At 40.8% G+C, this 27,213-nt stretch overlaps 3 protein-coding genes and 2 non-coding genes across 6 annotated transcripts; 4 read left to right on the top strand and 1 right to left on the bottom strand.

Annotated features, from left to right (window-relative positions):
- Window positions 1-563: 563 nt before the first annotated feature.
- Window positions 564-12,269, top strand: dyrk1ab (dual-specificity tyrosine-(Y)-phosphorylation regulated kinase 1A, b). 2 transcript variants are annotated; one of them, XM_085370459.1, is made up of 12 exons: window positions 564-1,377; window positions 3,180-3,249; window positions 4,722-4,918; window positions 5,242-5,334; window positions 5,802-5,990; window positions 6,200-6,347; window positions 6,454-6,740; window positions 6,892-7,038; window positions 7,314-7,454; window positions 7,583-7,886; window positions 8,164-8,288; window positions 8,604-12,269. In XM_085370459.1, the coding sequence occupies exons 2-12, from the start codon at window positions 3,240-3,242 to the stop codon at window positions 9,189-9,191; spliced, it is 2,229 nt and encodes a 742-aa protein (XP_085226585.1). In that variant the 5' UTR covers window positions 564-1,377; window positions 3,180-3,239; the 3' UTR covers window positions 9,192-12,269. The 2 variants fall into 2 exon arrangements, with proteins under 2 accessions (XP_085226585.1, XP_085226586.1); XM_085370460.1 differs by lacking the exon at window positions 3,180-3,249 and having other exon boundaries at window positions 1,297-1,377.
- Window positions 12,270-12,441: 172 nt separating this feature from the next.
- Window positions 12,442-12,513, top strand: trnap-cgg (transfer RNA proline (anticodon CGG)). Its single transcript has one exon. It is a non-coding gene; the product is annotated as a tRNA-Pro (tRNA).
- A 267-nt stretch (window positions 12,514-12,780) lies between these two features.
- Window positions 12,781-12,852, bottom strand: trnap-agg (transfer RNA proline (anticodon AGG)). Its single transcript has one exon. It is a non-coding gene; the product is annotated as a tRNA-Pro (tRNA).
- Window positions 12,853-13,369: 517 nt separating this feature from the next.
- Window positions 13,370-17,205, top strand: thap12b (THAP domain containing 12b). Its single transcript, XM_085370977.1, has 5 exons — window positions 13,370-13,657; window positions 14,547-14,667; window positions 14,804-14,911; window positions 15,022-15,058; window positions 15,210-17,205. Exons 1-5 carry the CDS (start codon window positions 13,569-13,571, stop codon window positions 17,114-17,116), a joined length of 2,262 nt encoding a protein of 753 aa, XP_085227103.1. The 5' UTR covers window positions 13,370-13,568; the 3' UTR covers window positions 17,117-17,205.
- Window positions 17,206-19,307: 2,102 nt separating this feature from the next.
- Window positions 19,308-26,725, top strand: map6b (microtubule-associated protein 6b). The gene is made up of 3 exons (XM_085371271.1): window positions 19,308-20,041; window positions 22,203-22,416; window positions 26,504-26,725. The coding sequence occupies exons 1-3, from the start codon at window positions 19,308-19,310 to the stop codon at window positions 26,723-26,725; spliced, it is 1,170 nt and encodes a 389-aa protein (XP_085227397.1).
- Window positions 26,726-27,213: the final 488 nt, after the last annotated feature.

Below are 27,213 nucleotides of genomic sequence, written 5' to 3'. Positions count from 1 at the left end.
AAAAATCAGGAAGGAGGCTAATTATTTTGCTTAGCAAATAGATTTAATTAATAATTAATAAAGATGTTCAGTGAAATTTTTTTTAAAGATTCTACCTACTAACTTACCAATTTTGTGAAGTGAGGAATTCCAGCAACTCCCCAAAACTTTTTACAGTGTATGCTTTATTAAACAGTTTCATCATTTCATCATTACTGTGTCTAATAATGACTTTTTTTTTTTAACAAAGATAGATATTAAAGAAATAAAACGTTTACACGTTATTAACCTTTTGTTATTGTTATGACCATTTGTTGGCTGAGCTAGAATCTCTTTGTGGTTATATTGCTGTACAAGCTGTATCTTTAGACGGTGAAAATAACCGTCTAAAGATACAGCTAAATATTGAATCTCTTCTGGTTGATAGCAACAGGCCAAACGCGGTGGAAAAAGACAGACAGGGACACCACCGGAGTTATGTGTGTCCTGTAACGCGGGCAAGTTAGATCTTATTCGTCATTGGTACATCCGGGTACCTTTTTTTTTTTTGATTGACAGTTGCCATGGCAACAAGCTAGAGCATCGCCATTTTGTCAGGAGGGTTTTTTTCCCCAGCTCAGTCTTTTCAAATGTTCTCCCTTCCCGCCGGAATAATGCTGTCAGTGGATATATGTCTGACGTTTTTGGATATCGAAATGCGTCTAGTGGATCGGATTAAGAAGATCAAGAGACCGACGTTTTAACACAGTTGAAATAATTAGGCGGCGCCGCACTAACTCAGTTGTCCGTGTCTCTGGTCCACCGGGCCGGTTCACTGCGCAGGTTTGGACCGCGCGCCATTTTGTGAAAATTGACACAAAATTCCTAACCAAAATTACCAGAGGACACGGATTCCGTTTCACGTTTAAAATACTCCGGATTTAACCGTGTTCTCGTGTTTGTCGAAGTGGCCGGCGCCAAATTTGCGAAGACGGCGTAAAAATCTGAATTTGGCAGAACATTTATTTAGCGGTGGCTAGATTCGTTAGCTTGACGCTAGCCACAGAAGCTACAGCTAGCCAATGTTAGCTGCGTTCATTTTGTCAACTAGCTAGCCAGCTCGCTAAGGTTAGCTGGTGAGTTATGCGTGCTAGTTATCGTTAGCATGTCGCTTGTCATCAGCTGATAGTAACGTTAGTCAAGAGTTTCTTCGACAGGCGATGTTTTTCCACAGTGCTTGGGACATGAACAGCGCAATGAACCTGACTGGCGAATTATTTTAGCCGGTCAGAGGACGGGGGAATTGGATTTAACGTTAACATTACTCGCTAACCGTGCAGGGAGGGGAGAATCTCAAGCTGGATAAGTTTCCTCATCATACAGGTTATTGGACTTTAAATGAAGATCGTGCCATCAGAGGTGAGCAAAAGCCTTTGCGAAAGCGTCCAGGTTAACGCTTTCGTGGATGTATATGTTGTGTGTAACGTCAATGGTTAAGAATGATGGACGCGATCGTGAAGTTGAGAAAGGTAGCTTATGGTATGGCGGCTAGCTAACGTTTTGTGGCGGCGCCGACTCCGCTGGAGCCACCTATAACGTTTGCTTTCAGTCAGTAGGTCAACTGATTATTAATGTCAGACAGAAACAGCATCCGAACTGGTTTTTGGACTAACCTAGAGAGAGAGGGGTGCAGCGGATTGTGTGGGTTTAGACGAAGAGTCATGCTGGCACAGTGTTAACGTTAAAGCTAGCCCTGCGATATTAGACTGTCATTGTAGGATTGAAGAAAATGTTGCTCTGCTGGCTCATATTTCCGTTGTGGATTACTGTCTAACTATATTACTTGCAGAGGTGTAGTTTTTATTTTTACAGCAATGGAGTGCGGAAGCTAACCAGGCTAACGCCTCGTAGCTAAATCGGCTAACTCGGCTAATGGTTAACGCTGACTTGTTGACGAACCAGCTGAATGGGCCCCACAACCCGCTGGCTGCACACACAGCGTCACTAGCTAACGTTAACACTGGATTGGTGAGAGATATGCTTGCTTGTCCTGCAGTTTTCAGGGTAACGTTAACGACGACGGCGTTAGCTAGTTAGACTGCTAACGGTAACGTGAGCCTGAATACGTTTGTCATTTATGCGTGGAATTGGGAGTCACATACACGAACGATATGTAGCAAGACTGGCCGCAAATTAACACTGAATATGCTTCCTAAATTCCAACCATGACGAGCGCTACCCCATCATCTGTAAGTACAGAGCTACCCGGCGACGGTCTTTATACACGAGCGTTAGGCTTTTAATTGTTTTGGGTTGGTTTCGTTTGATTCAGCTTTGGAATGGATCTAATCGGTTGGGCGTGAGAATGATGACACGCAGACTTGTTATAGAGGTCTTTAGCCATCACTTATGATATGATACGGCTAGTAATAGCAAGCTAGCTGTCGTTATATTTACACACCTAAATAGGCCCGTTGATGCCGTAATGACTAGAGCCAGGAAAGGAACTGTTCATATGTCAGTACTGAAAATTAACAAGAATCAGACATTTAGGGGAGACTAAAGAGCCACAAGTGCGCTTGCAAAATGGCTTTGTGTTAAAATAGAGCTGATATTTTCCCCTGTGTGGTTTGTCGTTTTTTTATTAAATGACAATTTTACCTCTTAGTTTTGTTAGTATAGTGCCTGCCATTGTTTGTGAATTTCTGTCAAACCAAACTTTTTCAGTTCTTCCTCAAAACAGTAATGGCAGTAAGGCCAGTTAGGTTCTCAGTAGCAGATGGCTATTTTAAGTTAAAGTATTGTGTATTTAATTTCACCCCATTTAGATTATATTTTTAAAATCGGTATGAACATTCTGAGAGGAGGTCAAGTGCTCTTCTAGATCCACAACAATGCAAATCCTGTTTTAGTTAATGTCTGTAATAGAACTATTTAGAAGTTTCACAAGAACTATATGTATTAAGTATTTCAAATATGTAATTTCCTGGGTCTTAACTATCTTTACAGTAAATGCACAAGTAGCTTGAAATTTTCAAATTTGAGGTCTGTTTGTAAACTCCCTCCATTAACACATTTACCCCAAGTGAGCTTCTTAAAGTTTTGGGGTGTCTTCTGCTGTCTAGCAGTTCTCTGTCCCTTCTTATGAAAAGTTTAACCACTATGAAGTTAAGTCCCACCAAAGATGCACAATGATGATATTCTGTTTTTATTCTTTGTAGTGGGTTGTGGTTTGCTGCTGGACTCTCCTCCCAGGATGATATGAAATTTTACAGGAGAAGATGCATCCAGGTTAGCTGCCATATATTAAGCCTTAACCCTTTGGTGAGGAAGTAGTGCTCTTCTAGGAGCTTCTCTTTCAGTTTTGTTGTTGTTTTAAATTCAGACTCAAAAATTTGTAGGACTCTCTTAAGGGGGGTAAAAAAGTCAAGTAAGGATGAATAATTAAGAATTGTCAGTACAGAATTTACCATTTAATTCATTGCAATTATTTCATTGCAGAGCTCAAAGTAATTAAAATTTGCTTAGTTTTTTTTTGTCTGAACTGAACAAGCAGTAAAACAAAGTAGTTATGACAAATGGAAGTGCTTTAAATTTAAAATGTTGTAAAGTGTGTGTATATAAAAGTGAAAAATAAGTGTTACTTTTCAAATAGTGTTTGACTGTGCTCCATCTTCTTACAGTTCCTCTTATTTCTGTCAGTGGATGTGCTTTTTTTTTTTTTCTCCTTGCTTTTCGAAAGCTGGGTCAGCTTTGTAACGCTCTCAGATGGAGTGCAGGTTTTGGGCTGTGCAGCTATTTTGCTGTCAGGCTCTTGTGTTGAAAGCAACGTCTAAGTGTGCCAAAGTTCAATTTTATTTCTTGTTTATTTCTTGTTTTCTCATTGGAAAATGGGAGCAGCTCTGCCCTGGCAACAAAAGTAGGCTATTTGCATACTGCGTTGTGATTGGTCTGTGCATTGATGGGCTTGCCAAATCACGCTGTATCTCTGTGGTGATAGGCTATGCTAATTAGGTGCTGTTGCTGGGATTCTGAATAGTGGTTACTGTGTAGCACTGGTGAATTGTGTTGTCTGGTGAGAGATGCTGATAGCTGAACATGCTATTTAATAATTTTTTGATTCCTTCTGGCTTAAAATGAAGGATGATTCACTGTACAGTGTGGAGATGCTTTATTTTCACCCCTTTTCACTGTTAAACCTGCTGTTTTGCTCCTTTTTCTTCACAAAGGTTAATATGTTACTATTGTATTTTATTTTGTGGTAATCCTCTAATGCTGTTTTTTTTTTTTTTTTTGTTTTGTTTTTTTTTTTTGCTTTAAATGTTTAACAAAAGACACTTTGTATTAACCTGACGTTTCTCTTAAATATGTATTCATTCTTGCTATTCTCAACATCATTTTTGCCTCTTTTTTTTCTTTTTTTTCTTTCTTTTTAAAGAACGATCTTATTTCACTATACATATAAACACTAGAAATGCATAATTTGCATAAGTATTTTATTTTCCCAAAGCTAAATTTAGGTTCTTTTTTGTGTTAAGGGAAGCATTGCCTGTTTAAGTAGCAAAACAAAAAGGCCATTTGTATTTTGTCTGTACAGTAAGTAGAAAATATATTTTTCATTGTCTTTTTGGCCACACATCTCTTGTGTGGAGGAGGAAATACAATAGTTTCAAGTCAAGATTATTACATTTTTTTGTTCTTTTCTTACCTATAATGTTGAATCAGTTAATTTTGCAACTCAAAAGAGTGTTAATTTCTTCCAGGAGGAGAGACTTCAGCATGCAAACCTTCGTCCGTCCGGCTTGCGCCCTCTTTTTCTTTACACACTGCTGGTCTTCAGATGGCTGCTCCAATGCCCCATACGCACCAGCAGTACAGTGACCGCCACCAGCCAAGCACTGACCAATCTGTTACGGTCTTACCGTACAGCGACCAGACACCACAGCTCACTGCCAATCAGGTACACTAACCCTACCCTTCTCCACCTCCTGGATTTCCTTTCATCTTAACCCGGCAATACTTTTTGTGGTTTATTAAAATCCGGTTCACCTTTTGTTGCTGTCACCAGGCAGAGTAGCTGCTTGTCAAATGTTTTCTTCACTCTGTTCATGTCATGTCATGACAATAAATAAATAAATACTAATACTAATATTGTGCAAAATCAATTATAGTGCATTTAATGATAGCCCTTTAACACTAAGCTGTATCATCCAGAGCTGCTGTGTATAGTTCCCCCCCCCCCCCCCCTTAAAATGCTGTTATTTCCCTTTTGTGATGCTTCAGAGGCACATGCCCCAGTGCTTTCGTGACCCAACTTCAGCTCCCCTGAGGAAGCTCTCCATTGACCTTATCAAAACATACAAACACATCAATGAGGTTAGTTTTGTTTTCATTACATGTATCTAGAGCTGCAATAATTAAATTTGAAATTAATAAGCTGTTATTCTTATTGTTCTACTACATGTTTCAGTTAGTTTTACAAGTAGAATTGTATATACTTTTAAATTTGCTGTTTCTTTTGTCATGTGTGATATTGTGTTAATATATCAAGAATTTGGATTGATGGTCAGACAAAACAAGATATAGGAAGGTGTCACCTTGATCTGACAGCCTTTTTTGTTCTATTTATTGTTATTTTGTTATTAAATAATAATAATTTGTTATTAGTGGCATTGTAAAGCGCTTTGGGTGCCTTGAAAAGCGCTATATAAATCCAATCCATTATTATTATTATTAAAGCGATGAATTGTTGCACCTTAAAAAAAAAAAACTTAAGTGTTTGGCATTGTTTTTACGTTGTAATAGTCAGTGAAACTTATGTGAACTGTTTTTTAAACTTATAGGTGTATTATGCAAAAAAGAAGCGACGGCACCAACAGGGTCAGGGTGAAGACTCCAGTCACAAAAAAGAGAGAAAGGTCTTTAATGACGGCTATGACGATGACAACTATGACTACATCGTCAAGAATGGGGAGAAGTGGATGGACCGCTATGAGATTGATTCCTTGATAGGAAAAGGATCATTTGGACAGGTGCTTAATTTATACATTGTGCACCATATACACATGATTTGAATCATGGCATGGAGAAAATGCAGGTTTTTATGAGAAAATTATGGTTTACTTTTCATCTGTATCACCAGAAGATTTGTGAAGCAACAGCTGTAGGTTTTTTAGCTGTGGTTAACAGTCGGCAAGTAATTTTCAGAAACGATACTATTTGTTGTTTTTGGCATCTTTAGGTTGTGAAAGCATATGACCGAGCAGAGCAGGAATGGGTTGCCATTAAGATCATCAAGAACAAGAAAGCTTTCCTCAATCAAGCCCAGATTGAAGTGCGGCTCCTAGAGCTCATGAACAAACATGATACCGAGATGAAGTACTACATTGGTAATCAACTCTTGAAATTTGCATCTGATCATAAAAATCATATCAAAGAAGTTAAAATGGCTTTTTCTGTATTTGACTCATATGGGTACAATTTGGTTTGCTGCAGTTCACCTAAAGCGTCACTTCATGTTTCGGAACCACCTCTGCCTCGTGTTTGAGATGCTGTCCTACAATCTATACGACTTGCTCCGAAATACCAACTTCCGTGGCGTCTCACTCAATCTCACCCGGAAGTTTGCCCAGCAGCTATGCACGGCGCTACTCTTCCTGGCCACACCTGAGCTCAGCATCATCCACTGTGACCTGAAGCCTGAGAACATCCTCCTTTGTAACCCCAAGAGGAGTGCCATCAAAATAGTGGACTTTGGCAGCTCATGCCAACTGGGCCAAAGGGTACTTTTACCATTTTCTTTAGCAACGTTCAAATCAACATATATAAAAAAAATATCTCTGGGAAGTGTGCCATAAACTTTTTGCCCCTGAACACTTGGTGTTATATTAGATAAAAGGTCTCATTATCCCTGTTCTTTTACCCTTTTTGTAGATATACCAGTATATCCAGAGTCGCTTCTACCGTTCCCCAGAGGTGCTGCTGGGAATGCCCTATGACCTGGCCATTGACATGTGGTCCTTGGGTTGCATCTTGGTAGAGATGCACACTGGGGAACCTCTGTTCAGCGGAGCTAACGAGGTAAAAAAAAAAAGTGAAACACTACTTAGGTTTGTTCTATGCTGTACCACTAATAATAACAAATAGCAATAGCTTTCACCTCATGTTTACATTTTTCTTTAAAATGTCAGGTAAATGTTTAAGAATAGTCATCTTTAGATTGACATTTAACTTAATGTATTAATAAGAAGTCTTCAGTCTGCTTTAAGTTGCAAGTATAAATGTCAAAGGTTTTGTCAAATATTCCTTTCTGTCAGCATGACAGGAAGTAACTTTATTATTAACACTTTGTCCAGGTGGACCAGATGAACAAAATAGTTGAGGTTCTTGGTATCCCGCCTAATCACATAATGGACCTAGCCCCAAAAGCCAGGAAGTTCTTTGAGAAGCTTTCGGATGGTACATGGAGTGTTAAGAAGACCAAAGATGGCAAAAGGGTGAGCTCTTTTCTTTGTGCAGATGCACTCTTGCCACAATTTGTTTTGTTGAATGTTCTGGAATAATTACTGTAGATTTTGGTGATACACGAGTTGCCTTTAATGTGACGGTCCTCTGATTTAAATAGTATAAGCCTCCAGCTTCACGGAAGCTCCACTCCATCTTGGGTGTGGAGACAGGGGGTCCAGGTGGCCGGCGGGCGGGGGAGTCTGGCCATGCTGTTGCTGACTACTTGAAGTTCAAGGACCTGATCCTCCGGATGTTGGACTATGACCCTAAGAGCCGCATCCAGCCCTACTATGCCCTGCAGCACAGCTTCTTCAAGAAGACTGCGGATGAGGGGACCAATACAAGCAGTAGTGTGTCTACAAGCCCCGCATTAGAGCAGTCCCAGTCTTCAGGAACCACCTCCAGCACCTCCTCTAGCTCAGGTAACAGCCACCAGCTACAGATTCTGGGTGCAGTGTTAATTCTTTTTAAGTAGTAACATGTGTACATCTGTATGTTCCTGCATTAGGTAACATGGTTAAGTAACCAAAAAATTTGCTGACTTTGTTTGGTAAAATGCGGTTTTTGTAAACTGTTTCTTAACTCTTACCACAAGTAAAATGACCAAGAAAAACAACATGGTATGAAACCCATACAGCTGTGTGGGACAGAATTTGACATATTTGAATTGCTGAGGCTTTTGTTTTGTTTAAAACTCAGGAGGATCATCTGGGACAAGTACCAGTGGTAGAGCCAGATCAGACCCTACCCATCACCACTTGCATAGTGGAGGACATTTCGGCACGGCAATGCCTGCCATGGATGGTGACAGCCTCTGCCCACAGGTCAGTAAGGTAGCTGAAAATTAAAAAGTTGTACTAAGTTCTTGGAATGCTGGTTGATTAAACCAAAACTTAATAGCTTTTTTTTTTTTTTTTTTAAAGTTCATACAAATGACTTCCTGTTAGTGTCATACAAGACTTCCTTCACTCATCAAAAATATTCTTGAATTTATTTTTCATGTATGACATGTTATTTTATTATCAGTATTACTCGTCAGAAATGGTCACAGTTCCTGAATTGTGAATTTTAATTTTTAGTTTATGTTCTCAAAGAAAGGTTTTAGCTGTATTCCACTACTGACTCTTCTTATTTGACAGGCAAGACAGCCTTACCCACCACCGCTGGTGTGGGGAGGTGGCGTCGGACCCGAATCAGTCACTGGAGAGACCCACCCAGTCCAGGAGACCACCTTCCATGTCCCACCTCAGCACCCTAAGGCCCTGCATCCCCACTCACATACTCATCACCACCATGGGCAGATGATGGCTACACGTCCACGCCCACGCCACTACACTTCCCCGACACACAGCTCCTCAACACAGGACTCCATGGAGGTGGTTCATGGCCATCTGTCCATGACCTCCCTGTCTTCCTCTGCCTCCTCTTCCTCTACATCGTCCTCTTCCACTGGGAACCATGGCAACCAGGCCTACCAGCTCCGCCATTTGCCCGCTGGAGCCCTTGACTTTGGTCAGAATGGTGGGCTGAGCATGGGGCTAGGTGCCTTCTCGAACCCACGGCAGGAGACTGGCATGGCAGCGCACCCTGCATTCTCCATGGGAACGAACACAGGGCCTGCCCACTACCTAGCGGAAGGCCACCTGGGCATGAGGCAGGGCATGGACCGGGAAGAGTCTCCAATGACTGGAGTGTGTGTGCAGCAGAGTTCTATGGCCAGCTCGTGACTGCACTGACATTTTGCTGTGTGTTCCCCCTGTGCGTCATTTTTAAGGTGGTGTTTTTTACTACAAGGTGTGTTGAGAACAAAAGCTGCTCACGTCAGAAGGGAGATATCACTGAACCGCTACTACAGAGATAAACCTTTGTTAAAAAGTATATATGTAATTTTCACCAGTTTTTCTTTTGCAATCATTAGGCACAAAATAATACTGCGGAATAACCATAGTGAGATTGAGACATCCATTTTACCATTTCACCAGTTTCATGTAACCACCAAGTAATCACCATATGGTATTATGTGGCAAAATCTTCTAAGGAGCATTTCAGAGCAAAGTTTGAAGCTGTTTTGCAGGTAGCTGTTGGTGATGAAATGCTTGGCGTCCTCCTTCGGTTCAAACCATGGACTGCCTGACATTACTGTTTCACTGGTTCTTAATTATTTTTGCCCTTTTTTTGTTTTGTGAAGTTTCACGTAAAAAGCTGCTTGTAAATCCTGTAGCTTGACAATGAGGGGAAGTGTTTGCGGTGATATTTCTTGTTGTTGGTCGGTATTGTGTAACTCTGTCAAAGGGGAGCACATAGCAGTGGAGTCCCTATGCGTGTGCTGGCCGGGTGGAGAGGAGACCCCGCAGGTGGATACTGGCACCAGCCGGGGTCCAAGAAGAGGGAAGCACCACCCCTCAGGCCTAGAGGCCCCGTAGTCCTGCAAGCTGCAACCGGGCCTGGCACAGGCGAGAGCAGCGATGGGCGTGGGAGACGAAAGGATCCAGCCCAGTGAAAGGAAGACAGTCAGTGGCTGGTTCTAGATAACCCTTTGGCCTTATGACTCATGGACTTGGAATGGGATGGAGCTGGACATTATCATTTGAATTAAGATGGCTTTTCTCTATTTTTCTCTCTAGACAGCCCTTAATTCTTTAAAGAAATTAAAACAACTTAGAAAAGGTAAACACGAATGGTAATTTGAGGCCTTTCTCGACAAAGATTTCGTCTTCAGCAGGGCCCCACATAACAGGGTCTTATTGTACACAACAACCTCCTAAACATTAATTCCTTGAAATTTACTGGTTAAGGATTTTGCAGTGGAAAGAACTATTCCAGAGTCTACCCTTTTATGTTTTATTTTTCCCCCCCCTTCTGCATGTAGTTCCTCATCAGAACCACCTGCACAAGTCTCTCCATCCAAAACATGGAAACTGAAGAAAAAAACGAGTTAAGTGACTGCCTTTTTTTCTCCTCAAATTATGCTGTGAATTTTACAAGAATTTATTTTCCCTTTGGATATGTTTTTATACCAAAGCAGTTGTTTTATAGCATATAGGTGTCTGTAACCAATAATGTAGCAGTTCACCACTTTGACGCAAAGTTTATCAAGATCTTATTTTAACGTCAATACAAACAGCTGCAATATATTACTTTAGCAAAACTGGACACCGTTGTCGAGACCGTTGGCTATTGTGTATTCTGGCCAGATTTGTTTGCAACGTTTTACCAAAACTGTTTCCATATTAATTGGTAGATTATTTTGGGAGTCTTTTAAAACTTTGGTATGTTAGAGAATTTGGTAGTTACTCTGCAGGCTCCGGAGTAGCAAGATAGAGGCTGATGGTTTAAAAAAAAAAAAAAACAACTTAAAAAAAAAAACACAAAACACAAAAAAAAAAAAAAACACAAAACAAAGGAGACTAATGCGTTCTATTTCTGTGTCGTCGTTTTTCTTTTGCCCCCATCATACTATTTCAAAGGGTGTTGCTGCCTTTCATACATCATTTGGTCAACTTGGCTAGTTTCTGCCGTGAAGCAAGACTGTGGCAAACCAGTTTGTGTTGAATGGTATTGTTCTGATTTGGTAGGGCAGATCCCCACGATTGTTGTCCTATTCAAAGGGAAAGGGTGTCTGTCAGCCCACAATAACATGCTTTTGCCTTGGCATAAATGCATGTTCTCAAAACATTACAGTCAATTACCAGATTTATTATTATTATTATTTTTATTTTTTTATATCAGGGATTTTGAAGTGCTTTCTTTCTTCTGTTGCTCATCTTACCAGCTTTGAAATTAGATATAAAAAAAGAAAAGAAACCCTGCCCACAGCCACCTTTCAAATTAAGGGCAGGACACAGGTCATGCTGTTGTCATCTTAAAGGAAAACCACCATACGAATTCATGCTTGGCATTTTCCATAAACACAAATGTAAAGCTACCTATATTGAGATTGGAGTTTTATCTGGATGTCAAGGTTATACTTGCAAATTTGCAATCATTTTTCATACCCCGCAGAATTTGAGAAATTTAGAATTAGCCGGTGGTTTTTATTGCTGGCACTCATACTGGTACTAAACATTCCAAAAATAAAGACTGAAAGAAAAAAGAATTTGACTGCAGTGACTCGTAAGTGTGCGCCTATTTCAGATCATGCTGATTGACCTCTTATTTAGAGCAGTTGTCATGAAATGCAGCCCCTTTTTAATAGTTGAAATAGAATTTATGTATATACTTATATTTTTTTAATAAAGGAAGTATAGAACTCACTACCTTGCTCCTGCTGGTATGTTGATTATGTTTGTCAATTTGGTGACCATTCAGTGGGCAGGAACTCCTGTTTTCTTAGTGGCAAAACCTTGCCTTTTGGCAAAGGTACTTGACTACATCAGGACAACACTATGAGGTAGGGTTTGAATCAAACAGGGAAAGCTAGATCTTCAAACCTTAATAATTTTCACAGGGTATATTGTAAGTGCATGTACATCACAAACCTTACTTTTTGGTTATATGAGAAGCACATGGTTGGAGGAAAAAAAAAAAGGTTCCATCGTTCATAAGCCTGTTCAGTTTGTGGGTTACACACAAACACCTATACTTGTTGACATATCTGAACACCCGACAGAAGTTGAAATCCTCTTATTTAATTTGGATTTATCCTTTTCATTTTTGAGTTCACATTTTTTCACTTTTTTTGTACATGCAACATGCACTATAGAATTGAACAGCATGGGGGAAAGGATAAGTCCATGTATCCACAGATTGTAAGATCTAGTCAAGACTTTGCTGTGTTTATGACAATGCCCTTTGTATTATATTAAGACAGTCTTATGTATGATATATAAAAAGAAGTTAATTGAATTGCTCTGTGTCTCTTTATTGTCCATTGACCCATCTATGTGAAATACTCAGATGTATAATAGTATGTAGTCCTAGAAAACGGAGTGAAAATGCTACATTTAGAAAAGGATACAGGAAATAGGTGACCGCGTTGGCTCGTTGGTCTAGGGGTATGATTCTCGCTTCGGGTGCGAGAGGTCCCGGGTTCAAATCCCGGACGAGCCCTCAATGTTTTACTCGGGAGTATGTATAGGATTTAAAAAAAAACATAAAGAACCATTCATGATAAATGGTAAAACACATTATACTTGCCGTCTCACGTGCAGACACCTACTTTTCATGCTTGGAGATAACTTCGGATTTAAAAGTCTTTTTACACCGGTAAAGCGTTTGTCGACATTAATCGTGTCCTTTCGTGTGTTTATTTTTTTTGGCTCTCATGTGTCATGCTTTTATGACTAATATTAATAAACCGAAAGTCAAAAAAAAGGCGGGCTCGTCCGGGATTTGAACCCGGGACCTCTCGCACCCTAAGCGAGAATCATACCCCTAGACCAACGAGCCACATACAGGACCACTCACCCGTGCGAGTTATTACTGCCTCAGCCACCTGCGAACGCCTATTTCTGGAGTATACGTAATGTTGCTAACCACAGAAAACACCCTTACTATCTAAATAGCTAACACTGACCTGAAGGATTCAGTATTGGGGAATGATGAAAACACAACGCGAAGAAATATGCACTACTAAGTGCATATTTCTTCGCGTTGTATTATTTCTTGCCTTTGTTAGCTACCTATTTAAATCACATGCTGCCGGTTAGTTGAAACACTGCAGGTCGTCCTGCCCTAGCGGCTAACGGATACGTTAGCTAATGAGGTAGGTGCAGTGCCCCCTGAAAGCGCGGCTGTCGCTACATTTCAGGAAGAAGAAGAAGAAAAAAACAAAAACTGTTTTTTGCTTTTTAATTGGTTGACGGGTTATCTGTGGCGTCCAGTAGTTATCACGGGCAGCTTAGGTATGTCCAATCAGAGGTTCCGGGGGCGGGACATCCCTTTGTTAAAAGCGATATATCCCAAATTTAACCGTTGTAAATGTGTGTTGGTGTATTGTGTGTCCTTTAAGTGTTTTCTTTGCCAGACATTGTCTGAGATCATGTTAGTCATCTCTTATCTTTAGCCGTACCCACCGTCCACTCAGCTTTCTACAAGAAAACCACTGAAGTCCGCGGATGACAATAGGCAGCCAAGTTAGCTAAGCTAACCACCGAACCTGAAGCATGCCGAATTTTTGCGCGGCCCCGAACTGTACGCGGAAAAGCACGCAATCTGATTTGGCATTTTTTCGGTTTCCACGGGACCCGGAGAGGTAAGCCAGCAAATATGACAGTACGCTACGAGCTTTAGCATTCAGCAGAGTCCAGAAGACCATGTGTAGTATCCTAAAGTTGTACTGAAATGAGTGAGGAATTATAACACCACTAACCAATCCGTAAAGACCACAAACAAGGCGCGATAAATATTTTGTCGTTCATTTTCCAGTTATTAGGCCGTGTTTAATCACTAGCTTTTATCTGAACTACATCGTGTGTATATATATATATATATATATATATATATATATATATATATATATATATATATATATATATATATATATGAATGAATGACTGACTCTATGGCAGACTGAGTTTAGAGCTAACTTTCTGGTATGTAATCTAAGACGTGTAGACTAGGCCCTGACTGTTCGAATGTTTGTATAATGTGGTTTCTGCTAAGGTCTGCATCTCCTTTTCTAGCCCAACATTCAAAATGTAGCAAAAGCAAATCATTTCTTAACTCCCATTTTCAGTTTTATTGTGATTTTTTTTAACATAATGTGGCCACAATGTCAAACCAGAGACAAAAAGTAACTCTGCATTTTGGTGTGCTTGTCTTTATGTTGTTGTTATTCCATTTTAATAACGAGTCATTTGAATTAATAAGTTGTCTATAATGATAAGTTTGAGAAGTGCTACTTCAATTATTAAGTTGTGAATTTAGTAAAAGTGCTAGGGTAATGCATTTGGAGTACCCGATTTTTAGTGGAAATAGAAATATTTTATTGCACTTTTATTGATGTATTGCAAAAGAAAGTGGTAGGATATATTGCTGTTTCTGTAGTTTTTCTTTTTCTTCTCAGCCTTCATATGGACAGTGGCAGTCTCAATCCATTTCTGTATCTTAGCATGTCAAATAAATTTTCTTATTACTTCTAGATGCAGAATCTGGGTAGAGAACTGTCGCAGGGCTGATCTAGAGGCAAAAACATCAGACCAGTTGAATAAGCACTACAGACTATGTGCCAAGCACTTTGACCCAGCTATGGTGTGCAAAACGGTGAGTATTTCGTGAGCAGGCAGAGCCTTCTCTACATTTATTTCCTCAAAAATGTGCATCTTTTAAATGTTGCTTATTTTAATTATGTGAGTTTTGTTTGTTTAGTTTTTTTTTTTTTTTCTTTTTTTCCCCCCAGAGCCCTTATCGGACTGTGCTGAAGGATACGGCAATTCCAACAATATTTGATCTAACAAGCCATTTAAAAAATCCTCACACCAGACATCGCAAGCGGATTAAAGAGCTTGTAAGGAAGATATTTGATAGCTTTTGGGTCTTTTTAAATAAGGTTAATAACATGACTGTTTTTAGTTTTGGTAAATAACTTTTATACTTTTTTTTTTTTTTAAATTGCAGACTGAAGAAGATATACGGAAGATAAAAGAAAGGAGATGTAAGCTATTAAATTAGTTCTTTTGTTTGTTTGTTTGTTTTTTGAGATGTAAGCTATTAAATTAGTTCTTTTGTTTGTTTGTTTGTTTTTTGTTCCAATTTTATAATCAGTTTTCTTGAGAAGATTGTTGTTATGTCATCTCTCTTCACAGTGGCATCTTCTATTGACCAGATTGCTTCCAAAAAAGATGCCGCAGAAGATGGCACAACCACCAATGAGGATGAACCTCAGCTGTCCACGGAGGAGAAGGCATTTCGGGAATACCTGAGATCTTTGTTTGAGGCCGTGGTCATGTTAGGAAAACAAAGCATACCGTTAATGCCTCTTAAAGCATCAGAAACAGAACTTAAACCCAACAACTTCCAGGCCCTCCTAGATTATCGCATGAACGCTGGAGATGAAGCTTTGAAGAAGCGCTTTGAGGCAACGGCCGTGAACTCTGAATACCTTTCTGTAACCCAGCAAAGTCAGCTCCTGGACATTTGTGAGAATACAGTGAGGGAGGAGATGCTAATGGAAGTGAGAGAGAGTCGCTTCTTCTCCCTAGTGACAGGCGACCTTGTGGAATTTGCCAATGAGAAGCACCTTCCTCTGTTTTTACGTTTTGTAAATCAGCAGAACGTCCTCCGAGAGGAGTTTTTGGACTTTGTGCCATTTGATGGTGATGAGCCTGCACTGGTAGAGAGACTGGAGGCCCAGCTGACTGATCGCTGGGGGCTCAGCATGGAAGACTGCCGTGGTCAGGCCCATAAAGCCACTGGGATTTCCACCACCAAGATGAAAGCAGTAGCAATATTACTGATGGAGAAGTATCCCTTGGCATTGCACATGCCTTGCTCCCATATGGCACTGAACATTCACCTGGCCAACAGCCTTCCATTCCCCAATGTCCAAGTGGTCATGGAAACCCTGAGGAGGATTGGTGCTTTCTTTCAGGCCCAGTCAACTCAGGATGAGCTCGAGAAAGCCATCTCCACTCACTACCAGAAGAATGAAGAGAAAGGAGCTGCACTAAAACAAGCTTGTATCCCAGGCTGGACAGAACAACATAACGTCTTTGATGTGCTGCTGGATATGTTGCCACCGTTGCTGCTGTGCATGGACAATATTCGAGACAATGAAGAAGGAAAGTTTGCTGCCTCTGTGGTGGCAGATGGATATTCAATAGCAGAAACTCTTGCAGACTTTGAGATCGTTGTCACCATTGTCATCCTGAAGAATGTCCTTACCTTCACTAGAGCCTTTGGGAGGAATCTCCAAGGGGAAACACTTGATGTGTTTTTTGCTGCCAACAGTCTAACAGCTGTCCTGCATTCACTTAATGAGGTCAATGATAACATTGATGTCTACCATGAATTTTGGTACGAGGAAGCTGTGAGCGTGGCTACCATGATCGAGATTCCCGTCAAAGTTCCAAGGCTGTTTCTACGGAAACAGCGTGCTGCCGATGTGGGTGAAATTCAAGCTGAGCCATATTTTAAGGAGTATGTTACAATGCCTGTAATCCACGGGATCATGCAGGAGGTGGAGGACATGTTCTCTGAGACTAACCTCAAAGCCCTGAAGTGTCTGTCGCTGGTTCCGGCTGTCATGGGCCAAATGAAGTTCAACACCACTGAGGAAAACTACGCAGATGTTTACCGGAATGACCTCCCCAATCCTGACACGTTACCTGCAGAGCTCCACTGCTGGAGAATCAAGTGGAAGCACAGAGGCAAAGAGGTGCGCTTGCCCACCACCATTCATGAAACCTTGCAGCTCCCAGACGTTAAATTCTTTCCCAATGTGAACTCCTTCCTTAAGGTACTTTCCACCTTGCCTGTGCTGAAGCTAGAGGACAGCAAAAGTGACACAGCAAGTGGAAGACTCCAGGCTTACCTCGACAGCATGCCTCCTCACCAATGGAACAAAAGTCTTGCGATGCTTAATGTTAACACTCATGTCAAACATGACCTGGATGTCATGGTGGACAAATACTGCAGACTGTATCCAGAGGATGACACTGAAGTTGATGCAGAGTCTGAGGAAGTAGCCGAGGAAGAGGCTGGGATGAAATGAATGCAGTGAGCTGAACAGAACAGTTTGGATTGATTGCATAATTTTCGGGGGTGTAAAAACATGTGGATACAAGTACTAGTAAATTTTAATGGAGACGTAAATTAGCGCTTGACATTCATGTCTGAAGTTAAGCTCTTATTGTATTTGGTCAGATGAATAAATGGTGTATTTAAATGCACCACACACTTAATCTTGAGTTGTAAACAGATTCACAAATTTGTCTGGAACAAAATGAATACTCATTATTCCTTGTGGACTTTTTGAAAATTGTAAATCAGAAAATAATCTGTAAACATTCAAATTCTGTGTCAACTTGAGTTATTAGACTACACTCTTCTGTAAATGTTTATATATTTTTCTATCTTAAAATGGATCTGTCAGGTTCATTTACGATTCCCCGTTTCTTTCACTGATCTCTGCTAGGCTAGCTCTATATAATTTCAAAACAATCAACTGCAGCCCTGTAGTTCATCCCTTTTCTGAAAGAAGATAAAAATCTATGAGCTTCCAGTTGAGAGGGAAAAAAGTTTATTTCCCAATTGGTTGCTGTGAAATTGAGACTTATTTACACAGGTCTAGATACCAGTCAGTGACATTTTTGCGATTGCTTTAGCTGCTAGCAGATTGCTGCAGTTTCCTGTAGTGTGCGTGGAGCATCCTAACTTGCCTGCAGTCGGTCACAAACTACCCGTCAAGCTGTAATGTTTGCATACAAGTCAATAACTTTCATGCAAAGTACAGCAAGGAGGGTTTTTTTTTGTTCAGCACCCTCTTTGCAGCTGCTTTCACCTGCTGACGGCCAGTAACCGCTTAATAAATACACACTAACTACTAGTAACCAGAGGTTGCCAGGGGGTTGCCTACTGATCTCTAGGCCTGTGTGACTGAAGTCTTAACAGTGATTAGTCGCTGGCTTCATTGTTTGAAAGTTTGGTCATATCAAAATGAGCATTCTTTTCTTTCTTTTTTTTAACATTTAGTTTAAGTCATATATGACAGGAAATGGGTCCACTTTTAAGGGCTTTCTATGTTTTGTGCAAAGCCGCTGCTGAGATTAACTAATGGCCTAATTTTTTGGGGGTTTTTTTGTTTTTGTATTGTGTGCTTTTAATTCAAACCACATGATGGAGGCAGATGTTGATTCACAGTGCAGGACGCAGGAAGAGCAGGAGAGGGAGCAATGCCATCAATATCAGCAGCATCCCTGAATTAATGCTCAGGAAATGTTTTCTACTGTAGAGTGAATTAGAATGTCAGTTATTTTGTACAGCTAAGTGCAAATCTGTGGAAAGCTCATCCCTGTACAGGCTAACGTGATTTAAATGGTCGTGCATCACTGTTCTGATTGTAATGCAGTTAAATGTTTGCTTCACTGTGCAGATTGATGCAGGGATAGGAGTCGGCATAAATGGGTTAGTTTGTTTGGAAAGATCGTTTCATTTTTATTTCCACGCATTTTATATAAAGTTTGTTTTGCTTGAATAAGACTGTAAAGAAGACCAATAAAGCCGGAGTCAGTGACCAAAATATTTTTTATTGTTTTCTTGAATATTTCGTCATCAGATTTTGCATCTCGTCCCCACTTTAATCATGGCCGCTGCATTCAGTGGGATTTGACTTGATGTTAATTCCGTGTTATTTGTTCTGATTTTCAGCCACGTTTTTTTTTTTTTTTTTTTTCGGCCATTTCCTAAAAACGGAACAATAGGCTTCTACGAGGCTTGCATCCACTGTGGGTTTACGTTTGTGACATGGCAGCATTGGGGTTAACCGTGTCTCCTCCCTCTTTGCTGGCCAGACGCTGACGAGCTCAGGTGATAGTTCATCGTGCATACTCAGTGCAGACCCCCTGACTGTCGAAGGAGCACACAAATGTGGGTGGGGTCGCTTTGATGCGCAACCAGACAGCAATGTATACACTCCACAGCAAGCCCCCAAACTGTGAAACTTGAACAAGAGAAACATCCTGCAGGAGGAGGCAGAGAGGGAGGCGTGTGGGCGCTTCTCCCGTAAGTCTCGGGCAAAGATTAGATCTGCTCGTCGGAATTGCATAACGCGAGAGTAATCCTGACTGGACAAAAAACGAAGAGGGTTCGAGTCGTGAGTAGGACGTTTATTTACGTGTTTATCCCCGATTTATTTCCTTCCCCTTTAGCATCTTTCTCTGGTCAGCTTCCTAGAATCGAACATTATGGCATGGCCGTGCATTACGCGTGCTTGCTGCATCAATCGCTTTTGGTCCGAGCTGGATAAAGCAGACATCGCGGTGCCTTTGGTTTTCGCCAGATACTCCGACGTGGCCGACGTACCGCATGTGCCCCATCATCCGCAGCCGAAACTGAAGAAGGCCGGTGCCATTGCCATAGAAACCCAGCCCCATCCCGGCGAGCAGGAGGCTGGGAAGGCACCGCCCGCGACGGGTGCCGCAGCGGGCAAAGATGGCTCTACTGCGTCCGTCATGCGCCAAGACTTCAAGGCGTGGAGAGTGCGCCCCGAGGCCAGCTGCAAGCCCAGAAACGAGTACCAGCCATCGCCGGCCCCTTTCAACAACGAAACTCAGTATCAGAAGGATTACAAGCCCTGGCCTATACCGAAGAAGCACGACCACCCATGGATCCCCAAATCGAGCCCCACCGCCGGCGGTCCGGAAAGGAGCGCAGGAAGCGGTAAGCAGGAGCAGGTGGCCGCCGAGGTCGAGAGCGGCGTGGAGAAGAGCGAGATTGAGGAGAAGACGCAGGAGAAGGAGTCACAGGAGGTGGTCAAGAGAAGCGTGAAGAGGGAAAAGTCATCAGAGAGGAAAACAGGTGAGAAGACGGAGGGACAGGTGGCTGCAGATGTGAGCGCGGAGCAGAGGAAAGGCAGAGCGGCTGCAGACGCTCTGAACAGGCAGATAAAGGAGGTTATGTCGACTTCTAGCAGCTACAGGTAAGAGTGCAAGGCTGTGACAATGCGCTGTTCAAGGTAACACTTTTTATTCTACACTCTTTACATGTTTGATTTTCTGTAATTGTTACTGTGCACTCGGTAGCAGCAGAGGGTGTTAGCAGGAATAAGCACAGCATCCCTGAAAGCACTTCAGCTGTCACCCAAAAATCACTAGAGGATTTTTTGGTAGGCTATTGAAGGGTCTCTTTTTGCAATCTCCAGTGATATCAGATGTAAACTGACACTGCTACAGATAAAGGTTCAGTATTGATTTTTTTTTCTGCTTCAGCCTTCCTGGGAGTACTACCAAATCAATGCCATGGGCCATGAATGAGTAAAGCCACTAAAAGGATCTGAATGTAATCATGTGTGTCTTAACAGGGTTTTTTCTGCTCAGGCTTCCTCCAATTTTGAGTAGGCGAGGCATGCAAGTTGAGAAGACATGCTTCACAGAAATTTCATGGAGAAAAGCTCATTACAGATCAAAACTGAATTAGTCTACTTCACTGTGTTTTGCAGGCAGTGAAGTAGAAACAGTTTGGATCATGAGAATTTTAAAATGTGAAACCAATGAAGGAGTAAACCATGTATACAAGAGTAAAGAAGGGCTTCTGTCTCTAACCCAGAACACACACTCACTGGCCACTTTGTTAGGTACACCTGTTCAACTGCTCATCAACACAAATATCAAATCAGCCAATCAAATGGCTGCCAGAATGATAAATTTAATGAGCTTGAGTTTTTATAGCCTCCATTAAAATCGGACAATAAATGCTGGAAAAACAGTGTCCACTCCAAGCTTCGATTTCTGCTGCAACATTAAGATGGTAGGCTCAGAATTTGGCATTAGCAACAAGCATGGATCCATCCTGCCTTCTGGGCCCCTTACCAAGTGAGTACTGTTGCTGACCACGTCTGTCTCTCTATGACCACTGTGTACCCATCTTGTGATGGCTGCTTCCAGCAGGATAATGTCACAAATGTCACAAGACTCAGATTATCTCGAACTTTTGTTTTGTTTTTTTTCTTAATACGACAATGAGTTTACAGTACTCACATGGGCTCCACAGTCACCAGACCTCAATCTAATAGATTTAATAAAGCTCCCCTGGGATGTGGTGTAACGGGAGATTTGCATCATGGACGTGCAGCTGACAAATCTGCAGCAACTGGTTGATGCTATCACTAAAATCTCTGAGGAATAATTTCACCTTATTGAATTTATGCCACAGTGAATGAGGACAGTTCTGAAAGCAAAAGGAAGTCCAACTGGGTGCTACCAAGGTGTACCTAATAAAGTGACTGTATGCATAAATGACCTTGCTTTCTGAATGGCTGAGTTGTAAACTGGAAGTTTTCATTTGTGCAGTGAATAAAACACAGTTACACATTGCAATAACAGCTCCCATTTATTAAAAAAAACAAACAAAAACTATTTTCAGGGTCATAATAATAATAATAATAATAATAATAATTAATAACAACAATAATAGTAATAATAATCTGAATTAGAATTCCTAATTAATTTCCTGCTGTGTAATAGAAAACATGTGTAAGCGGTGTCTCACAACGAGTCCACTTCTTGTCTACATGTACCTGAAAAGAAAGCACGTGTTGCCCCTTCCCGGTCTTGCAGAGCGTGGACAATAAATCTGAAGGTCAAATTTTGATTTGACTGCTAAAAATAAACTGACAGTCCTGCAGAACCTGCAGCTGAGCTGTAATCAACATGAATACAGTGTACATGTCTGATGGTTGGTACATGACATAAAAGTGAGGATAGCCTCTAGTGGTGATGTCAAATTATCCTAGGCCTCTATGCCAAGGATAATCTGTACCTTGCAAACCTTTCATAGAAAGCTTTTTATCATTATTATTATTACTATTATTATTATTATCATCATTATTTGTAAATCTTCCGTCTTTACAGTATAATCAGTGGCCGCTCTTCTCTCAATTCAATGCTTAATTTTGGCTAGCTGTTAATTTTAATGTTGTATGAGGAGCACCACAGCTGTGTACAGTTTTAACAATTGATTCATTGACCAGGTTTCAGTTTATTTGGGAGTCAGTTGATTTAATGACTCTGATTTTATCTTTTTTCTTAACTATTCAGTAATAAAAAATAAATAAATCAAAATCTCATTTACACTGTTCTTAGGACTGAGTTCAAGGCTTATAAGGATGTGAAGCCAGTGAAGCCCATCAAAGCTCCATCCCAGTATAAACCCCCTGGGGAGGAGACCAGTCTGGAAACCAGCTATAGTGCCACATTCAAGGGGGAGCAGGTGAAGGCTCACCCAACGGACAACAAGCTGCTGGAGCGCAGGAGGATACGCAGCCTGTATAGCGAACCCAGCAAGGAGCCTGCCAAGGTGAGATGACGTCCACGCACGAATCTGCAGAAACTATACCTCTCCATCTCCATTTTGACTTCTTGTAATTGCACACATATCAAACCTAAATTAACCCGGCTGTATGCTAGAGTTTGTATTTCGTGATTTGAGTTCTTACTCACTGAAACCCATAAGTGTTATCTCATTATACAAAATATTCAAGAAGTGCCTAATGGCATGTGGTCTAACTCCCCATAAACACAAACTAGAACAGTTTTATGTGTCAACATTCTTTTTTTAATTACATGATGTGCATTTGTCATTGCTACTTGGTTCTGCTACACTACGCTCAGCTAATCAGCATACATACTGTGTATTTAGCAAGCTGTATATGTATATGCTAATGAATAGTAAAATGGTCACTGCATCGATTTCAGAAGCTAAAGTGACATTCCATCATTAGAGTATGGTAATATGACGTAATCCCTTTACCAACCTATTATTTGAAGATATTCCCCACATACGGTAAGATCTTTTTGTATGTAATGGGTTTGAATTGGTTAGTCATGTGTCTACAGTGGTGTGTTCATGTGGCCACTCCTTCTCTCATTCTTGTAGGACTTCTCAGAGACTGAGAGCAGCTCTGTTCTAAATCTGCTGTAGTCAGGTGTGTTCTCTGTTTCTTCTAGAAGGCATGGAGGCTGACCTCAAAGTTGATAAGGCCAAAACATGCATACTGACACACACACACACACACACACACACACACACACACACACACGCACACAGTATGCGTCTTGGCTAATGTGAGCTTCAGGCCATGTCCACACTAATGTGTTTTCCTGTGAAAACGCATCTTCTTCTCTCCGTTTTGGCCTTCCGTCCACGCTGAGACGGCGTTTTCGGTCAAGGAAAATGCAGCGTTTTGAAAACGCTCTCCAAAGCGGAAACATTTGAAAACGCCGTTTTTGCGTCACACTGTGGACAGCGAACCTTTTCGAAAACGACAGCACATTTTAGTCATGTGATGCAGTCATGTGACCAATTAAACTAAGATCGCGGAGGGCATTATACAGCAGTTGTTTTGTTTGCGCTCAATTTTGACAGCCCTATTAAAGATTAATATCAGTTTGTACATGCTCCAGAGAGCTTTTCTTCAAATTCTTTAATTGTCAATCGCTTTTGCAACTTTGTACTTTTGTGTTACTCGCAGCAACAACTCCACCTCATTGTTAGTCCATTTAAAAAACTCGACATTTTGCCGCGACGTTTCAAAGAGCCGAAAAGTAAATAAGTGGCAGACAGAAATGAGGCAGGTCGAATCGTCTTGCGTTTCACGCATGCGCAGTACTGGAACGTAAGCGTTTTCAGACGTTTCCAAATGTGGACGCACAACAATGTGAAAACGACTGAAAACGATCGTGTGGATGCGGAGCGTTCTCAGACGAAAACACCGTTTTCATATTTATCCGGGCTAGTGTGGACGTAGCCTCAGTCACATTTATCACCCAGTGGCCAGATGCAGTCCTCCCAAAGTTATTTGTTCACTGTTTGCCCACTTCTCAGCCTGCACCAGCCACTACCTTTTGTGGAGATTTGTAGTTTTAACAGTTCATCATGGGGTTTTGGAAAAAAAAAAACAGAAAAAAAGGATGGGATTGGAGGAAACAATGAAGCAGAGATGCTATCAACATGTATCAGATAAAAATCAAAACATTTGTTGCACCAGTGGACCTAGAAAACATTCCTTGATGCTCTATTGTGTTAGTAACACTGGGCAAGATGGCACTTTTCTTTTTTCTTCATGCAATGGCTGACCATGAATTGGCATACAGATTATAAAGAGGAATACTAGGAATATGGCAGTGCATTTTTGATATCCTTTGTGCCTCTGTCTGATTAGTGTAGCAGCAGTGTGCAGGTCAGTGTGACACAGCCATGTGGATCTAATTGTATTCTTTGAGACCCACGTCATCAACATTAAGAAGCAAAAATATTTAAAGTGTTAAATCTAATCTGGACTTTGTTCTGAAAATGTCTGGTAAACCTGATGGAGTGCAGTGCCTTTCTTTATTTATTTTACACTGGTACCATGGTAACATAGTCTTCCTAATCCCACACTGACCGTCTCTGGCAACAAAATTTATTAACAAGGTTTGCCATGGCGACGCCTAACTTACTTTACACAACTCTGAGAAATAGAGCTGAACACGTTTTTTTTTTTTTTGGTCAGAAATAACCTTTCACTGTCATCTTATACAATATTGTTTGTAAGGTTTATTTAATCAGCAAAAGTTGAGCATGATTTGCAACTTTGTCGCTGGATGCTGATGCTCATTTATAAAAGCTGGGAGCCCCTCCATCAGTCTGTTATCACTAAGGCAACTCCAGCTCAAGAGCAGAAATGAGCTAAGCGCCTGGCTTGAGGCCACATTTATCTATGCACCCACTTTTCCCCACTCAATCTTTTGATCTGAACAAATCTCACCAATGCAGGCCTGCTTGTCAAGCCTCCACCAGTATTAGTAGTTGAACCAAATTACTTCATTTTATAAAGCATAATACTAACATCATATACTAATATAAACTAAATACCATGTATGCTTTATATTCCTTAAAAGTTCATTAAATAAGGAACTGCACGAACCACTTTTTAGAGAAGGAAAGGCACAAACACGCTTTTTGTGCTATTTTTTGGACCTTTATCTTCATTGCACTAACCACATCATGCAAGTATCATCTATAGCATATGGTGTCATTTGCCTGAAATTATCTTGAGTAGCAAGATAAAAGAAGGTTTGTATTGCATGATAAAATAAGACTTGATTTATAATCTATCAGTTAGCCTACAGTAAGTAAAGATGTAAATGGTTAGCTTAAAATTTTGGGAAGTATGCTTATTTGTTTTCTTGCTTGGAGCCAGCAGTTAATTAGCTTTGCACAAAGGTTCTCAAAATGTGGTCCGCGGGTCAGTGGCATTCCATGGTAACACAGTATGCTGCCTGTGAGTTTGACATGGAAAGAATACATGAATGTACAACACATTTAATTTATATGCATGTCACCCTTTAAATTTCCAGTGCAGAGCAAAACCAAGAAAATGTATCACTTCGGTTTCATCTCTGCTGTTCTAGCAGTCATAGCGGTCTAAACCTTACTGTCACCTCATTAGCTGTTAGTTCCTCACACCCCACATGGTGGTGGTGGTGTTGGTTGGTTTCATTATGTCACCCCCACTGGTTAAACGTGGAAAACTAAACGAAATAAAATGTAGAATCCTAGAATATTCCCACAGAGTGTCAACGACATGCCTGATCATCAGCATCAGAATTCCCTTCTAAGCTGAGATCTGCAACTTGTTATTTCAACATGTTAAAATGGCAGTTTTGCATTGAGGTTAAAGTCTGCACCATCCTGCAGTTAGAAAGTCTTGCTATAAGGCGTTTGAACAAATGTGATTGGCTCAGTTGTTGGCTTTGCAAGTGATGGAGCAACACCTGTAATGGGCTGAGAGAGGTGGAGTAGCCACACTCCTGGGTGGAAAGATCAACCCTAACCCCATTGTCATTGAATGCACCATTCACAGTTAGAATCTGTGGTACATGATGCTGTAAAACATGTTACAGAGCGAGTCAATTTTACACATTCATTGACTCTTAAACTCCAGAAGCCTGCAGTAACTTTAAGTAAATGGAGCTGGATGCTTCTGGATATTTACATATGTGGTTAAAAGTGGGTCAAGCTCAGCAGGAAGGCAGAGAAATCTGTGATCAGTGGATAACCAGGCCAATTTTTTTTATTAGGAATCTACCGTAGTGGCATATTTATTAATTATTTTATTAAACTGACAGCAGTTTGTGCTGCTGAATTTTCAACATGATTTCACATTAAATATTTGTTTGTTGTGTTCGATTGTGTCTAAAGAGGAGAACAATAAGGCCGGGTGTTTATCCAGAATTTTTGCTAAGCTGAGCCAAGGTAATTGGCTATCGGCTTTAGATTCATATTTAAATGATGATGTTGTCATCCTCCAAGCAAGGAAACAAAATAAATTCCATTTCCCAAAGTATTGATCAGTTTCTCTGACATCCGTTTATTCTCTTCTCGCGTCTCTTCTCTCTTTCAGGTGGATAAACCAGTTTCCCGCACCAAACCAAAAAAGTCATCATCAACACCAACAACAACAACAGGGAGGATGCAGAAAAAAGCTAAAGAGAAGCAGATTTCTAGTTCCCAGTCAGCCAAGAAGAAACCTTCTTTGGGCGCCTCAGAACCCAAACCGGGCGGAGCCGTCACAAAGAAGAGCAAAGAGATCAGCAACAGACTGGCAGAGGCGGGCAAACAGTAAAACAAGCTGACGTGGTCACATGAAGCGAATCTCTTCCCTTTGGTTTATTTCCTTACCTGTTGTTTTTGCTGTCCGGTCATATATAGTTTGAATGGGCACCAATGTTGAGCTTTTAGAATAATGCAAATAATTTCACGGCAAACTATGCGTGTGTGAATGTATTCTGGCGCACAGAAATGCTTTCTATTATCGAGCACATAATTTTGCACATTGTTTCTATGAGTTCTGTTTCGACAGCAAACCTTAAAAAGGAGCCATCGGTACACATGTAGTGTGTGTATGAAAGGGACTTTTTACCTTTGTCTGAATGGATGATGAATTCAGTGTTAAAATGATTGTAAACAAAAAGAAAAAGGTCAAAGAGAGGCTTTTTTTGTTTTTCTGTATCACATGAAGGGATTTTTGTGAAAAGTGAATAATCTGTTTCACAGTGAATTACAGTGCCTCCGCTGTATGGTCCTGGTTTTCATTTCATTGTTCTGGATGAT

Source organism: Diplotaxodon limnothrissa, linkage group LG14 (genome assembly GCF_057381915.1).
Source record: "Diplotaxodon limnothrissa isolate DT_005_m linkage group LG14, D_limnothrissa_male_GT1.1, whole genome shotgun sequence".
Taxonomy (NCBI): domain Eukaryota; kingdom Metazoa; phylum Chordata; class Actinopteri; order Cichliformes; family Cichlidae; genus Diplotaxodon; species Diplotaxodon limnothrissa.
The sequence above is the reverse complement of the archived record's forward strand: the minus strand, read 5'-3'. Positions and strand labels throughout refer to the sequence as shown.

What these genes read in the sequence shown, in the direction of transcription:
- dyrk1ab (XM_085370459.1), top strand. An exon ending in TGTTCAGCGGAGCTAACGAG is followed by an intron (nt 7,039 to 7,313) that starts GTAAAAAAAAAA and finishes CACTTTGTCCAG; the next exon opens with GTGGACCAGATGAACAAAAT. An exon ending in AGACCAAAGATGGCAAAAGG is followed by an intron (nt 7,455 to 7,582) that starts GTGAGCTCTTTT and finishes TGATTTAAATAG; the next exon opens with TATAAGCCTCCAGCTTCACG.
- thap12b (XM_085370977.1), top strand. Translation starts at nt 13,569, where the DNA reads ATGCCGAATTTTTGCGCGGCCCCGAACTGTACGCGGAAAAGCACGCAA. An exon ending in TTTCCACGGGACCCGGAGAG is followed by an intron (nt 13,658 to 14,546) that starts GTAAGCCAGCAA and finishes TATTACTTCTAG; the next exon opens with ATGCAGAATCTGGGTAGAGA. An exon ending in GAAGATAAAAGAAAGGAGAT is followed by an intron (nt 15,059 to 15,209) that starts GTAAGCTATTAA and finishes CTCTCTTCACAG; the next exon opens with TGGCATCTTCTATTGACCAG.
- map6b (XM_085371271.1), top strand. Translation starts at nt 19,308, where the DNA reads ATGGCATGGCCGTGCATTACGCGTGCTTGCTGCATCAATCGCTTTTGG. An exon ending in TCGACTTCTAGCAGCTACAG is followed by an intron (nt 20,042 to 22,202) that starts GTAAGAGTGCAA and finishes CACTGTTCTTAG; the next exon opens with GACTGAGTTCAAGGCTTATA. An exon ending in CCAGCAAGGAGCCTGCCAAG is followed by an intron (nt 22,417 to 26,503) that starts GTGAGATGACGT and finishes TCTCTCTTTCAG; the next exon opens with GTGGATAAACCAGTTTCCCG.